General features: G+C 36.7%; 2 protein-coding genes across 2 annotated transcripts in view; both read right to left on the minus strand.

Moving 5' to 3' along the window:
- Positions 1–7,074: 7,074 nt before the first annotated feature.
- Positions 7,075–7,566, minus strand: LOC118012240 (ATP synthase F(0) complex subunit C2, mitochondrial-like). The gene has a single exon (XM_035007579.1). The coding sequence runs from the start codon at positions 7,510–7,512 to the stop codon at positions 7,075–7,077; it is 438 nt and encodes a 145-aa protein (XP_034863470.1). The 5' UTR covers positions 7,513–7,566.
- A 1,668-nt stretch (positions 7,567–9,234) lies between these two features.
- Positions 9,235–16,980, minus strand: part of FSIP2 (fibrous sheath interacting protein 2) — a 106,656-nt gene continuing 98,910 nt past the window's right edge. The window contains exons 22-24 of the mRNA XM_035007578.1: positions 15,580–15,623; positions 12,310–12,379; positions 9,235–9,371 (exon numbers count right to left, since the gene is read on the minus strand). Coding sequence (XP_034863469.1) covers positions 9,235–9,371; positions 12,310–12,379; positions 15,580–15,623 — 251 coding nt within the window. The remainder of the gene's footprint in view (positions 9,372–12,309; positions 12,380–15,579; positions 15,624–16,980) is intronic.

A 16,980-nucleotide genomic window follows, 5' to 3' on the forward strand; every position in this document is an offset into this window, starting at 1 on the left:
CTCCCAAGCTGCTTTCAAGATTTTCTCTTTGTTTCTGAGACTGGTAAGTTTTACTATTAGATGTCAGGGTGTTGACCTATTTTTATTGATTTTGAGGGGCGTTCTCTGTGCCTCCTGGATTTTGATGCCTGTTTCCTTCCCCAAATTAGGGAAGTTCTCTGCTATAATTTGCTCCAATATACCTTCTGCCCCTCTCTTTTTTCTTCTTCTGGGATCCCAATTATTCTAATATTGTTTCGTCTTATGGTATCACTTATCTCTCAAATTCTGTCCTCGTGATCCAGTAGTTGTTTATCTCTCTTTTTCTCAGCTTCTTTATTTTCCATCATTTGGTCTTCTATATCACTGATTCTTTCTTCTGCCTCATTTATCCTAGCAGTTAGCACCCCCATTTTTTATTGCACCTCATTAATAGCCTTTTTGATTTCTACTTGGTTAGATTTTAGTTCTTTTATTTCTCCAGAAAGGGTTTCTTTAATAACTTCCATGCTTTTTTCAAGCCCAGCTAGTATCTTTAAAGTGATGATTCTGAAGTCTAGATCCGACATCGTACTAATGTCTGTATTGAGTAGGTCCCTGGCAGTTGGTACTATCTCTTGTTCTTTTTGTTGAGATGATTTTTTCCATCTTGTCATTTTGTCCATAGGTGGACATAGGTGAATGAGAGAACAAAATGCTAACAGGGTAACAACATCCCCAGAAAATACACTCTAAACAAATCAGAAAAGACCTGAAGCTGGGGTAAAAGAAAGGGAAAGGACAAAAGAAAAAGAAAAAAAAAAAAAAAAGAAAAAGATAAAAACAAACAAAAACAGAACAAAACAACAAAAAAAACAGAATATGATCAAATATGATCAGGCTGGTGCATAGATCAGATTTTGGGTTTATTTTGGTCTGTTAGAAGAAAGTGACTCCCAAAATTTTAAAGAAAGAAAAACTTATATATGTACAAAAATAAGGGTTGATATGATGAAGGGATGGAATATGACTGTAAAGATGAAAATTATAAAAAATTTTATAAAAGGAATTGATAAGAAGTTGTTTGAAAAAAGAAAGAAGATTTATTTTTTTAATTTATTTTATTTATTTTTTTAAAAGACTTTATTTATTTATTTGAGAGAGAGAGAATGAGAGACAGAGAGCATGAGAGGGAGGAGGGTCAGAGGGAGAAGCAGACTCCCTGCTGAGCAGGGAGCCCGATGTGGGACTCGATCCCGGGACTCCAGGATCATGACCTGAGCTGAAGGCAGTCACTTAACCAACTGAGCCACCCAGGCGCCCAAGAAAGAAGAGGATTTAAAAAAAAAAGGGAGAGAATGTGATCAGGCAGGAGACTAGAACAAAGCAATACACTAGAGATTTAGGGTGTATTTTGATCTGTTAGAAGAAACTGTATCTCAAAATTTTAAAGAGAGAACAACTTATATATATTTGCCAAAAATAAGGGTAACTACTATGAAGGGATAGAATATGACTCTAAAATGAAAAATAAAAATGTTTTTTAAAAAAGGGATTGATAAGATGTTGGTTGAAAAACGGAAAAAAAAAATTAAAAAAAAAAATAAGACAGTTAAAAAAAATTAACTTTGAAAGCCTAAAGAATCATGGTAAAAAAGCCATGGATTCTATGTGCAGTATTCCTCTAGTGCTGGAGTTTTGCCATTCTCCCTGATCAGTAAACTTGGTCTTGGCTTGCTGTTCTTGCTGATCTCCCCGGGGAGGGTCCTATTGCTGTGGTTCCCAAATGTCTTTGCTGGAGGTGGAATTGCCCCGCCCTTGCCGGTCTGGACTAAGTAATCTGCTTGGGTTTGCTCTCAGGAGCTTTTGTTCCCTGCAAGCTTTCAGTGCAGCTTTGGAGGCCAAGAGTGAAAATGGCAGCCTCCCAATCTCCGCTGTGGAGGAGCCGAGACCTCGGGCCCCACTCCTCAGTGCTCCCCCAGAGAAAAGCAGTTGGTCACTCTCGTCTCCCCGGTCTCCGGCCTCACTCTGTGCTCACTCGGCCTGTGACCGAGCATTTCTACCTCTGGCACCTGACCCCGTGTGGAGTCTCCAAACCCAGCAGATCCCTGTGGTGCGCTCCCGTGTGGCTCCTCTTGGGGGAGGAAGGGGAGTCTCCCCAGATCTGCTTCTTGTTGGGTCCCTGCTGGAGGAGCAGTGGCCTGACTATGTGGATCAGTTTATGGCAACCCCGAGCTGAGAGCCCGCGCCTTGGCTTCATCTCTGCAGCTGGCTTCCCCACTCCATACCTGGGAGCTCTGCCTCATTCAGTCACCCCTGGTCTTTCTGTGACCCCAATGGTCCTGAGACCACACTGTCCAATGAGGGTTCCACCCCCCGCTTAGCCACTGGAGTGAAGTCCCTCAGCAGAGCAGACTTCTAAAAGTTCCAATTTTGTGCTCCGCTGCTCTATCACTTGCCAGAAGCGGCCGACGGAGGCCCCCTCCCCCGCCGTCTATCCTCCCAAATACCGCCTCCGATTCACTTCACACATTCCACCTTCCAGAAAGTGGTCACTTTTCTGTTCAGAGAGTTGTTGCTATTCTTTTCTTCAATCTTCTGTTGAGTTTGTAGGTGTTCAGAATGGTTTGATCCCCATCAGCTGAATTCCTGAGACCGGATGAAATCCAGGTCTCCTACTCCTCCGCCATCTTGCTCTGCTCCCCTCTGTCTTTCTCTGTTTTCTAATACTCCTTTCCATGGATTTTGTGGGCTCTCACTTTGCTTATTGGGAAATAAACTACTTAATCTATACATCTTAGATCTTTCATGTTTAAGTAGTCTCTTTTGGTTATATATTCAGTCAATTTAAACAATGTGTCAGAGAACAAATAGTCTTTTGAAGATGACTTTGCTTCATTTGAATAAATATTGTCAGTTGGGTTTCCTCCATGATCACTGTTCTTAGATTAGTCTGGTCCTTAGAATGGTGGCCCCTGAACTGTTTCTGGCAAACTTCAGTCATTTCAGGCACTCTTATGTTAGATACCCACCAATGAAATCCATCACCTAAAACCTTGTTTTTGGTCACAAAACTTAGAACTATCTTGCAATCATAATAATATTTATCTATATATATGTGTGTGGGATGTATTTGACAAATTTTATAATCGTTATGCTTTTCTTTAAGCTTTATTTGAAATGTGTTAGTGTTTGAATGTTTGAATTTTTTCAAATTTAAAAATCTAATTTATTAAATTTAAAAGTTTTATAAGTAGTAGGAAGCATTTGTTGTCTAGATTGATGTGTAGATATTTTGAATGCTTGAGAAAAATAGACTAATTTTTTCATGTACCTTGAAATATCTTAAAGAATTTACATAGTGAAATTTGTAAACTGTGGTGTTTAATGTAATTCTACACTGCCAAAATGATAGAATAATTGAATATTAAACAAAGAACAGAAGTAAAAGTAGTGCTTTTAATTTTACCACAAATTACTATATTTACAAGTAATTTATAAATGCCAGATTATAAGTTGTGTTTACAAGTTTAAGAAAACTTAGATTTATAAACTGGATAAATTGAACACTAAAAAAAAAACCAAAAACAAAATCAGGGCCTAGAGTATGAAGGCCCTATTGTTGACTAAGTGCCTATCTCCCAATTAAAGAATCTAACACATTCGCAAAAATTTATCCATTGCATCATTGCACAACAAAGTAGGTCTCAAGAAAACAAAGTAGAAATTAGGGAACAGGAATGGGGAAGCAGATGGAAAAGGGAGGTCTAGGAACTGACCTTAATAGGGAGTTGGGGAATGGAGGAATGGTCAAATAGTTTTATCAAGGGCCTTATTTTACCAAACACATAAATTATATCTCAGAATTATATTTTTAATTGCTTTAATTGAATGTAACCAGCAAATGAAATCAGATCCTCTTAGATATCTGAGTGTGAACTCACAATTCTATTTATGCAGTAATATGTTGGTTCAGTAATTGGTTTCCTTTCTTTAGGAAAAAATGCAAGTCAGGTATTAGACAAAGAATAGTTTGATATAAATTGAGAAAACAATGCCTTAAAATTTCCTTCTATTTCTATATGCATTTCTGACCATGCTGCAGAAGAAAATTGCACATTGCATTTGGTAATGAAATCTATGCTTTCCCCAAAATAGAGTATGATATAAAACCGTTGACCAGCTAAGCTCCTGAATTAAAACTGGTGTATAAAATTAGCAATTTTAGGACATCTGGCTTTAGGACAGGGTAAAAGAAGAAGGAATTGTGTTATATATGAGAATGTACTACAAATATTCTTTCTGTCCTTTTTTCTTCCTTCTGGGATTCGCATAATGCATATTTTGGTCTGCTTCATGGCATCTCATATAGGTCCTTTAGGCTATATTTTCTTTTCTTCATTCTTTTTTTTCTAATCCTCAAACTAAATAAGTTCAATTGTCATAGTTTCAAGTTCACTGATTATTTCTTCTCCTTGTTGAACTCTGCTGTTGAACCCCTCTAGCAAATTTTTTGTTATTGTACTCTTCACCTCCAGAACTTGTGTGGTCCCTTTTTAAAACCATTTTTTAAAGTTACCATTTTAACAAAAGATAACCATTTTAACCATTTAAAAATGTATAATTAAGTACATTTTTAAATGCTGTGCAACCATCACTTTTATCCATTTGCAGAATTTTTTCATCCTCCCTAACAGAAAGTCTGCCACCATTAAAAAATAACCTCCCATTCCACACTGTCTCCAGTTCTTGTTAAAATTTATTCTTCTTTCACTATGAATTTTCCTTTTCTGTGTACCTCAGGTAAGTAGAATTATATAACACTTACCCTTTGGTATCTGCTTTATTTCACTTAGCAAAATGTTTTCAAGTTTCATACATGTTAATAGTACGTGTCAGAATTTTATTTCTTTTTAAGGCTGAGTAATATTTTTCTGAGGAAATGTCAAAATTTTCCACAGTGGCTTTTTGATTCCTTTTAATGATCTCTATTCTTTATGGATATTCTCATGTAGTTTATACATTGTTTTTCTGATTTCCTTTACTGTTTGTCTGTATTTTTCTTTAGCTTTTTAAACATATTTAACAAAGTCATTCTATATTCTTTATATAATTAACCCAAAGCCTGGATTTCCTCAGGGATCATTTCTTAACATTTTGTTCCTCTAAATGTGCCATACTTTCCTGTTTCTTTGTATTTCATGAGTTATTTTGTTGAAAACCAGACATTTGAATGGTATAATATGGTAACTTTGGAAATCAGATCTCCCTCTTTTCCAGGGCTTGTTTTTTGACTGTTGACAGCTGTATTAGTCCATTTGTTTAGTGACTTTCCCAAACTATTTTTTAAAAGGCTATGTTGCTTGTCTTTTATGGTCACTGAAGTCTCTTATCTTTGTGTTAAACTAGTTTCATAGAGATTTCCTTGAGCACCAGGAGCTAAAACACACACATGCCAAAATCAAGAGCCAGACGCTTGACCCACTGAGCCACCCAGGGGTCCCTTGGCTTGCACCTTTTTTGAACAATATCCCCTGCTTTTCTGGTCAGAGTTTCTAGTTATGTGAAACAGAGACAAGTGCTTTGCATCCCTCATTCAAGTATCTCCCAGACAGTTTGGGACGGACATATGCAATAATTTTCCTATAAAATTTGCTATGCTCCCTCTAGAACTAGGGACCAAGGACTTAACACTAAGGATGCAGGTTTCTTTTTCAAGAACTATGCTGGGAAGGAGTTAGAGCAAGGGCAAATAAATACACCACAAATCTTTGCTAACATTTTAAAGTTACCTTTTTCTTGTTCAATTCGTTGCTGTAAACCTTTGGCTATTTTCCAGAATTCTGACAGAGTTAATTTTGATAGTTTTTGGTTTTTTGTCAGTGTTTCTGTGGGAGATGAAAACTTGGAGCTGCTTACTCCCTTTTGCTGCAATGGATACTAATGGTGTTTGTTTGTTTGTTTGTGTTTTTTTTTTTTTTTTACAAATATGACTAACAAGTATTCTGAAATTATGGCTGGATCCATCTTGATTGGGTATTCCCAAGATAATAAATAATTTTTACTAGAAATTCAGCTTCAAATTAAAGTTGATTTAACTTTTCTTTTTCTAACTCAAGGTATATTTTAATAGAATGCTCATGTGCCTTCTTGGCAATATTTTCAATAACTAAATCACTAAAGAGATGAACATTTGAAATTTATGTACTGATTTTTTTGAAATCACTCATTTTTTGTAATGTGCTTCACTAGTAAAGTTTACTGTTTTTAGAATTATTCTGTGTCCTTCATATCATACTCAGCTAATTTATGGGTCCCAAATTTTTATGGAAAATGGCTAAGCAAACTACCACCAATGGCATAAATCTAGCTGCCATCTATTTTTGACCAGCTTGAAAACTAAAAATGGTTTTACAATTTTTAATCACTGAAAAAAATCAGAAGAATGATATTTTGTGATGTGAAAATTGAAGTTAAGATTTCACTCTTTATAAATAAATTTTCATTGGATCCATTATTTGTTTATGTATTTTCTATGGCTGCTTTTGTGCTATACAGGCCCAATGGAATAGATTTGAAAGAGATCATATACTCTGCAAACCTGTGGTGTTTATTGTCTAGGCCTTTACATAAAAAGTTTGCCAACCTCTGTTTTAGTACAACATAAACAGAATTAACAACCTAAGATGCCTTATGGATTTAAAGCATTCTTTAGGATCCACAGTTCAAAGATGGTTAATTCTAGAAATTTTAGCTACCAAAAAATTTATCAGGTGTTATGCTTTTTTTCCCCAATTTAATCATTGATACTTTTAACATCTTTTTCACTAGGTTAGCCAAACATGCCCAAAGTTTCATTTAACACATTACATTTAATACAGAACCTTTTTTGGGTTAAGGGTTTTCCTGGGACTTAAATTTATGCATAATTTTAACCATTTTTCTATAATTTTGACAGCCTTTTTTTTTCTTATTAATACAGTATTTATTTGTCTTCTCTCTGTCAAACCCTGAGCCATCCACTTTCCCCGGGCTGCCTGGGGAGGTATAGGAAAAGGAACATACAGGGCAGACGAGATACAGGAGAAGGACCTATGGGAGGTGGAGATGGCTCCTTCACATGGCAAAGAGGATGAGAAAGACCACCATCAGGCAAAAAAGCCCCATGGTCTCCGAGAGGGCAAAGCCCAGAATGGTGTAGGAGAAGAGCTGTTGCTTCAGAGAGGGATTCCTGGCATAACCAGTGATGAGGCTCCCAGACACAGTCCCAATTCCAGCCCCAGAGCCAGCCACCCCTACCGTGGCAGCCCCAGCCCCAATGAACCTGGCTGCTGTGTCGATGTCCCTTGAAATGGCGCTGGTTTGGAAGCTGCGGCTAGGAATAAGTGAAGTCAGGGGACGTGGGGCTGCCAAGCTGCTGAGGCTCTTATAAGGTACCTCACCTGTCAGTGTCTCCGGTGGTTTTAGCACCACTGTAGACAGTGATGGGCTCAACAGCTGAGAGGTGCTCCTGACCAAGAAGGGGGTGGAGATGAACTTTGCACAGGCGTACATTTTCAGGGGATGAGGGGCTGTGGTAGGAGAGCAGCTCCCAGTGCAGAGAAGACAGAGAGGGGTGGGGGGTGGGGGAGAGCCAATTTTGACAGCTTTAACAAGTAATTCTGAACTTGTTTCTTCTTCTACTTGAGTTGGAGAAAACTGGAAGTCTCCTTTACCATTAAAAAAACCCTTCATATTGAGTATATTATTCTTATATAGTAAATATTTAACTACAGAACTATGTGAATCAGAGTGCCTTGAAATCAGAGTGAATTTCAATTGTGAGAGATTTGCTTATTTCCTTATCAACTTTTGAAAAGATGGATAAAAGCTTTGATAAAAAATTTTACAGCAGAATCTTGTTATTTTAAAAGACAGCTTAAAAGCATATGATATTGAATGTCAGTGGTTTTGATGACATCTGTAAGGATACTTTCAACTTAATACTTGTGAATTTAAGCCCATTGGTAGAATTCTTCTGAAAATAGTTTTGAACTGGACTGCCAGTCATTTCTCATCAACTAACATTTTTGAAAGGTCTGCGTCTATAAGTTACATGACTTTGTGTGATCTTTGAGATCAAATAATTTGAGATTATTATAAATAGACTAAATTACTAATTGAATCATTTCATTATCATTAGAATGTAGAAATTCTACCTCACAATCATGTCTTTTTCTCTAGGAGCTCCCTGTCATAACCTCACTAACTTTATTAAAATCCTATTTTGTAAAACAAAATTTTCTCAAATGTTTCTACTTTAGCACTGGCTGCTGTCAGAAAAATTTCAGATAAAAGAGAAGATGTCACATTCTCTAAAAATTCATGAGTCAGCATTAGGGTAGATAGTGATGATGACTGACACTCTTTGCTGTTTTGGATTTTTTAAACAAGATCCTTAGATTCCAGTGGCAAACATGCTGAAGTTGGATCCATATCACAAAGTAGCACATTAACTGATTTTGAAAAGTGCCTTTTATCACCGTACTAGCTATTCCTCTTGTTAAATTTTCATTACTTTTTATGTTCTTACAAATAGAGCTTTTATTTATATTCATGAAAAAATATTTATATAAAGGATTCAATGACTGCTGACCAACAGTTTTTTATTGATGGTAATTTATCCACAAAATACCTTTGTCTTTTCTGAAAAGTTTTTTTTTTTTAAGTGACAAGAGTCATTTTATGCATTTTATCCACAGTAATTAATTTCTTCTAGATGGTGCTTTATTTATAGTTGGATCTTTTTCCTTGGGAGATATTTTATAAACTGATGAAACATTATTTGCAGATGGGAAAGACTGATTTCTTATATCTGGTATACTTTTTCTTTAACAGTGAACCAATCAGTTTCATATCTGTGTTATAGAATTCATTTGAGTGTCATCTCAATTTGCTAACTATTCTGGTGAAAATACCCTCTAAAAATTTAACAGGAAACATCCAAGGCCATTTTCTGGTGGTTGCTTAAGTGCTGACTGGTTACTGTGTACACTTTCTGTCTCTTTATCCTTATGACACATAGGTAATACTACCGCTCTGCCTTTTCTTATACCAAAATGCTTATCAAAAGCATTCATCAAAACATTCTCTTACCCAGATCTCTATTGCACTTTCTTTTGCTCTTAAACTTTTGCTCAATATTATAAAAATTATCTCATAGGACAATATGTTATGCTTTAAAGACCACTTTATTTTCTAAGGGAAGCAAGCATAGTTATATCAGGTATAAAAGCTTCAGTGCTCATCCTGGTGACGTGGTGAGGAAGATTTGGAAATATTGGTGTTAGTTCGAGAAAACACCTTTGATAGAGCTGAAGATACCTTTGCCAGCATTTTAGATCCTTGTTTGGAAATACTAGGCTTGAGAGTTTCTGTGGACAAAGCAGAAAAGTAATACGGATATTTATTAGACATTCTAATTGAGAGAAGTTATACTATAGCATTGATGATTTAGAATTCAGAAGGATGATCCTTTTAATGTATTGTTGGATCCTATTAGCTAGGGTTTTGTTGAGGATTTTGGAATCCATATTCATCAGGGATATCGGCCTGAAATTCTCCTTTTTGATGGGGTCTTTGCCTGGTTTGGGAATTAAGGTAATGCTGGCCTCATAGAATGAGTTTGGAAGTTTTCCTTCTGTTTCTATTTTCTAAAATAGCTTCAGTAGAATAGGTATTATTTCTTCTTTGAATGTTTGGTAGAATTCCCCAGGGAATCCATCAGGCCCTGGACTCTTGTTTTTTGGGATGTTTTTGATCACTGCTTCAAACTCGTTACTGGTTATTGGCCTATTCAGGTTGTCAATTTCTTCCTGTTTCAGTCTTGGCAGCTTATAGGTTTCCAGGAAGGCCTCCATTTATAAAATACTTTATGGGATTTAAAAAACATTCACAAAGACTCTTTTGATTTGATCCTTCTAACACTCTTATGAGGGAAATAGGAAGAACAATATCTCCATTTTGAATACTGAATCTTGGCAAGGTCAAATACCTTGCATAAGGTCATATGAGTAGAAAATGGCCACACTGGAACAGGGTCCAGCTTTCTGGCTCTCATGGCATCATTATACCTAATGCATTCTGATGCTTCTTTAGTCACGAGTGCAAAGAATGTCTTTCTTTTCTAGCAGAACACTCTTGGAAAATGCCAGATGAGCTAAACTCACATGGGAAAGTAACTTTCAACTCTATACAGTAAGGGTATCTATTTCAGAGTGCTTAAGTGAAAGCACAAGTGCATTAAAATTGCTATAATTTCTCACCTACTTTGGGTGAATTTTCAGTTGGCTAACTTCAAGTGATTTTTTTGTTATGTGAGATAAGACTGTATAGATAATAAAAGAGTTTTCATTTGGATTCATTTTTCTACATGACTTATTCAGCACATGGGCTCTTAAAGAATATCATATTTTAATTATCACAAAATGATATATTTACATGTAAACATGTAAAGACCAAAAGTGAACATTTATGTACTTTTTTGAAACTTTATAACAGGGCATAAAAACACACATGCCAGTAAAAACAATATTTTCTTAATTCCAGTAGATGCCAAAGTTCATGACTGTACCTCTTGCAGTTATCTAGAGTTGTCTTTTCTAGCAAGATAATATTCTATGATTTTTTTTTTAGATTTTATTTATTCATTTGACAGAGATAGATACAGCGAGAGAGGGAACACAAGCAGGGGGAGTGGGAGAGGGAGAAGCAGGCTTCCCGCGGAGCTGGGAGCCCCATGTGGGGCTTGATCCCAGGACCCTGGGATCATGACCTGAGCTGAAGGCAGACGCCTAATGTCTGAGCCACCCAGGCGCCCTGATAATATTCTATGATTAAAGCAAAGATAGCCTACGGTAAATTTAACTATGAAGAACAAAAAAGTATATTTAGGTTTTTACCTGTGCTATTATTTTTAAAAATGACCTAAGGATTTAAAAGGAAATAGCCAAAATCTGCAGCAATAAGACACAAAAACATGGATGAAAGAGAAAGATGTACATTCTGAAAAAGTAAGATAAATTTTTTACTGACATGATTGAGACATTGTTGCAAGACTTCTGAAATTCTTATTGGAGATATTAAAGAGCTTCCATTCTTAAAAATTGGTGGTCTTATTAAAAATTCAGATTCCTGGGCACCATTACTCAGAGATACTAACTTAGGCAGTCTAGAGAGGGTCTAGGAATCTGCATTGTTAAAAAAAATACACTGGGTGATTCCGATGTAAAGCAGTTCCTGGAAACACACTGGGGGTACTGCCTCAAATATGCATCCATTCTAGATTCCTTGTATCTTCTTCAAGACCAGTGGGTGGCTAGTATCATAGGTTAATAACCTACATGAAGCTCATCCCTAGAGAGAGTACTGAACCCTGTGTTTGTCCTTTAATAGTTCTTTTCGTAGCAAAACTATGGACTATCTTTGGTCATTACCCAATATGGGGCTCATTCTGGGATGCAGTGGCCACAATATGGAACCACATTATGGAGGGAAGCAAAAATGGAGGATCAAAGTCAGAAGATCTGTTTTCAGGCCCTAAAAGCTCTCCATTTGTTGACTGTGTAAACTCAGGTGATTATTACCTCCATTTTCTCTTTTGTAAATTAGGGCATTATGATTGACAGAGGGAGAGTAGTATGGTATAGGGGATATAGACAAGTTTAGTTTGGCCCACAAAACATTTCACAAAAGCGTTCAATTACTTGATAAAATTTGAAAGGCAGGATTTTCACATAAAACTTTCATCACCAGCTTCTTTTGAAAAAGGCTGACTTGAACTGGAAGACCTAGCAACAACCCAGTATGTTAGTGATTGGACATGAGTATCAGCTCCTCCTTTATACAGGACATGCCATCTCCAGTGGACCACAGACCTGCTCAACCTACTGCTCTTGTTTATAGTAACTGTCTGGCTCTTGTGGGCATTTGAGTGTATGAATTATGGTCATATTGAATGAGCTTAAGCTTTGAAGTTGGGCAGATCTGTGTTCGAATCTCAGCTCTGCAGTTTATTAACTATGGGGTGACCTTGAGTAACCTACTCTTGCTTTCCTCTTCAATGACTCTCACTTTCCTCTTTAATAAAATGGAGATATCTGCTACCTAATAAATGTTAGTTCCATTATTTATTACTGTGGTTTGAGGTTAAAGTAAAAGAATTACATAATAAACTGCAAAATGGCTATACACACATACATATACATAGGTAAGTATATTATTTCAATCTCAGTACTCAATCTCAGGTATCAATACTGAAAGGGAGGAGCCAGTCATTCCAGGAGGAATGCTAAAGGATAGTATATTTTGTACCTGAAATGAATTCTTTTGAGGAATACACACTGCCAGTAATATTCTTGTTTCTTTCAAAGATGGTGATAAACTGCCAAGACAAAGTACATAGTTAACGTTCTATTGCACTCTACACACTAGAGATACCTAGAAATCCCCCAAAGATGTAGTACAACCATTGTAGCACCTTACATAAATAGTATCTGTGCTCTGTAGTCTCAGAATTATTCTCTGAGTCTTGGGCTCATAATTTTTGCCAATTGTGGCACCTAGGATTGACCCTTGTCATAGATGTGGGCCTTAGCCACCATTAAATGATGATCAGGCATCTTAAGTCAATAAAAATGCCAGCTCTGTCTGCCCCCTCCCTCTTTTGGGTGAATTGAAATAAGTAACAAATTATAAATTCTTTTCTGATGCTAGAGATAATGGTAAGTGGGGAAGGAAAATGGATGTTCATTATGTAATTCCAATTTCCTGTTATGGAAATCTTAGGCATTTTGGGGTCTGGAGCAATAAAGTGGCTATGTGGACCTAGTCAGGTAGGGAACATGGCTCAGATGATAGTTTTACTCTATAGGCCTATATCACCTCTGAATGCAGAAGCAGCAATCTTCTCAGAAATGTATAAAGTAGACTGGGTTAGGTTGCTGGGCTTCACTGTATATATTTTATAATACTAGTTATTAAATAAGGAAATCAATAAAGAGAAATGAAAGAAGGCCTAAATACATGAAACATAAAATGTGTTATGTATAGATTATGTAAAGACCACCAGATATTATAAGAGTTTTATCATAGTTCCTCCAAGAGGACTTGAGGCAGCTTATTTATTTATGTATTTCTGGAGAGCTGAGGAATAAAATGGAGCTGAGACTATCTAAATCACTGATTCTCAGTATGGACTGCACAATAGTTATATGTAGAATTTTTTTTGAAAAAATATGAATCCCTGGGTCCCACACCTCCAATTGAATTTAAATTTCTGAGGGTGGGGCATATATTGATATCTTAAAAAAAAATGCCACGTGTGTGAGACTGACTTGACAATCCCTAATCTAAAAGCAGAGGGCAGATGCTACCAAGTGTCTGAGATGAGTAAGTATATGTAAGTTCTGCTGGAAACATCTATCTCTGCATAAGGTTTAAGAGTATTTGCCATTTCTTCATGGAACACTATTATAATCACTGCTTTAAGATTTTGTCTGAAAATTCCAAAATCTTAGCTGCATTGGACTTACATCTCTTGTCCTTTCCTTTAAAAGTTTTGTAGACATTGTCTTATTTCTTTACATGTTAAGTAATTTTGAATTCTATCTTGGGCATTTTAAATAATTTATGAGATTCCAAGAACTGTTAGAATCCTCTTGAGATGGTTGAGATTTTTGTTTGTTTTTTTGCTTAACTAGGTAATTAGCCAAATTAGATTCAGACCACACATCCTACCCTGCCTTTTATGGCTGTGTTTCCAATGTAAATTCAATTTCCAAAGTCTTGGCAGTACTTTTTTGTATCCCTCTGTATGCACCACTATTAAAGCTATAGTTCAAGTTCTCAAAGCCTTTTGTTTATACAAGTTCAGGTCGCTTCCATACCTGCACAGCTCAGGAGAGACTTTTCAGACAGATTTGTAGGGGATCCTTTTTTGATGATCCTCTGTGACTTTTTTTTTTTTTTCAGTATCTTTAACACTCAGAAGTCCCCTTTTCTGGTTCTATGGCTAAATGCTGTGGCTACCCTCCCTGTGTGCTGTCTCACACATCCCATAACTGCATCCATGTCTAGGGTGAAATGACAAAAGAAAGCAGAGAAAAAAGTAGCAGATTTCCTTCTAATATTCTTCAGGTTTCTGGAGACCTTTTCCTAATTCTTCTGGTCAGAGAGAAGGATTTTCTCTGAGTTTTAAGTGCCTCAGCAGCCTCTGCTGCCATTGCTATGTAGCTTCATGTCTGAAACTTGCCTTGAGGCAGAACCAAGAGAGGCAGGAAAAGTGGGATAAAAGTGACTTTCTTCTACTTCCCAGTCCACAAGAACTTCTTCCTAATTCTGGTAAGAGAGCAATGGTTTCTCCTAAAGATTTATTCTGCCTATTCTATGTAATTCCAGGATTTGAACTGCTCTGGGTCTAAACTTGGAGATATGGGGGGGAGGCAGCAGGAAACTGATAATGGTATTTGTAATCCTTTGAGTTTTTAATTCCCTCCTCAAATTCCTGCTATTATTTATTCAGCATCCTCAGTAGTTTTCCAGCATTTTTAGTTGTAAAAAGAGAGAGCCGAGGTGGAATGTGCTTACTACACCTTACTTTGAACTGGATTGGATATACCAGTTCCAACCATGTTTCACCATGGAAAAAGCTATAAGTGAGGGGAAGGGCAAAGAGCCAAAAGGGTCCAGATTAGCCAGGATTCAGCCTGGCACAAGGAATAGTCAAATCAGGTTGTCAGTCTAGAGATTCTCTGTCTCCCTGTTGTTTCCATATGATTTTACTTGGAAAATATGGTCTAAGTGAAGCCTGAGGTTGTCAAATAGATGTTTATATTTATTAATGAGGATTAGGTTGAATGAGGAACTAGCCCAGCATCTTCAGGGTTTGGTATGAGTAAGAACTGTAAGGTTTGGTTCTGAAAACTACTCTGATAATGAGAAGGGATTGGAAAATCCATCAGGATTATGTGTGCATGGTGTTTGGGAAACTCAATTAGAAATGGTATTCAATTGAGCCAAGAAACAAAGTGATAAAAACAGAAGAGGATCTGTAGCTTCAGCCCTCATTGGAAACTCTAAAAAGGATTAAGGAAGAGGAAATTTCCTGAGTTTATGATGGAGAGTAGCAGGGCCTTTTGGAAAGCTGCCTTTAAACAGTCAGTCCTTTGGAATACAGAAAAATAGATGGAATCTGCACTAATTTCCTACAAGCCAGTTTCCTCTGTTTTTGAAGCTTCTGTTCCCTCCCTGCTTCCTCCAAGTTCCTCACTTGGGTCTACCTGCTCTAGACAAGGCCAAGTGACTCCCTGTAGCGTTTTCTTCAGAGAACAGTGGCTCATTCTGTGCACTTAAGCAAGGAATAATTTAATTGTAAAGTGAGAATTTTGATTAGGGGATTTCTCCAGTACCATGGACAGGTCTCAGCCAGAGGGGGCAATCTGAGCAGGAACAAATTGTGGATAGGGGTGTGTTTCCTGAAGTCCCTCAAATAGTACAACCCAAGTCCTGATTTGACCTTGAAAACTGGGCTATATTAAACTGGACCCCATGTATACCAATTGCAGTTTATTGAAAAATATTTACCTTAACACTGTTTGAATTCTCTGGCATTTGCTCCTGAGAATTTCCTGTTGGGGAGGGCAAAAAAAGGAAAAATAGTATTTTTTTTGGAGGCATGAATAGTACTGAGACAAACTTGGTCTTATTACTTTTCACCAGAATGTTCTAGAATTTAGGCAAGTAGAAGAAACTATTATTACTTTCAGTGTATTGACAATGGGAATAAAACTGAAATAGGTAATATCCCTAGAATTCTGGGGCATGTCTTATATCTTCCTTTAGGAATTATGGAAGATAAAATATGATTTGGTAGGAGAGGCAGCCTCTGTAGCTTAACAGCCACATGTTTATGCACAATACTCAATCTCTATAAGCCTATTTGTTTACATGTAAATGAGAGATTACTTTATAGATGATTCCTAGGGGCCTTCCAGCTCTAACACTCTTTGATTCTACATAGCTAATTAAAAGCAGATAATTGGAACAAACAGGAAAGTGCTGGTTTTATGAAATAATTTGAGTGAGAACCAGGAGAATTTTGAGGCAATACCAAGAGGAAATGTGGAGGAATTGCTACAGAACCAAAAGTTGCCTAAGTTCCAGGGGAGGTTAGTATGCCTGTAAAACAAATTTAGCCTAAGGAGTTAGAAATGATGAGAAAATTTTTACAAAGATCCACCACTAGGGGGGCTGAAACTCTGAATTTGAGTCAGCTTCACTTCTTCGAGCTGTGTGAACATTGGCAAACTGAATCCAATTTACTTGACTCTGTTTCCTCATTATGTAGAATGTGAATGAGACTATCTTCCCTGCCTGTCTCACAAAAGGATGGAATGAGATATCTTATATAAAAATATTGTGCATTTTATAGAAATGTAATCATCAAGGGCCAAAACAGGTGGTTATTCTCTGCATTATCCTTTAGATCAATGTAGGTTTTGGGGGAAAAAAAAGTTGTAGTAGAACTTCAATTAACTCAAATATGAGAGGGATTGATTATTGCACTTATCTGACAATATTGGTAAAATTTTATTGTTGGTTGATAATCTTTTTAAAGTGCCTGACTCTATATTGCACATAATTGAACTAAATGACTTTTGCTTTTAAGTGACTGAGGGTATTGGGTTTATTCCAGGGCTATCATGCCAAATGCAGGTTAAGTTTCTAGGCTAAATGGCTGTCAACTTCTGAGGATATACTAGGAATTTGTTTTGATGAAAAGACAAAGAAAAATTTCTGATATTTGAGGGTCTCAGGTATTCAGATTTGTTATTTTATTGTATATTTATATGAAACAAAGAATATAATTTTCCAGTCCTAACCTCTCCATTAAACTTCAGTCTTAAATATCCTATTTCTTATGTGATACCTCAACTAGAGGTATTAGAGGTATTGGAATATCTAATGGGTACCTCAATCTCAACA

Source organism: Mirounga leonina, unplaced genomic scaffold (assembly GCF_011800145.1).
Source record: "Mirounga leonina isolate KUSES-001 unplaced genomic scaffold, KU_Mleo_1.0 Mir_151, whole genome shotgun sequence".
Taxonomy (NCBI): Eukaryota; Metazoa; Chordata; class Mammalia; order Carnivora; family Phocidae; genus Mirounga; species Mirounga leonina.

Excerpts from the sequence above, each read along its gene's own strand:
- LOC118012240 (XM_035007579.1), bottom strand. The coding sequence starts at position 7,512 with ATGTACGCCTGTGCAAAGTTCATCTCCACCCCCTTCTTGGTCAGGAGC.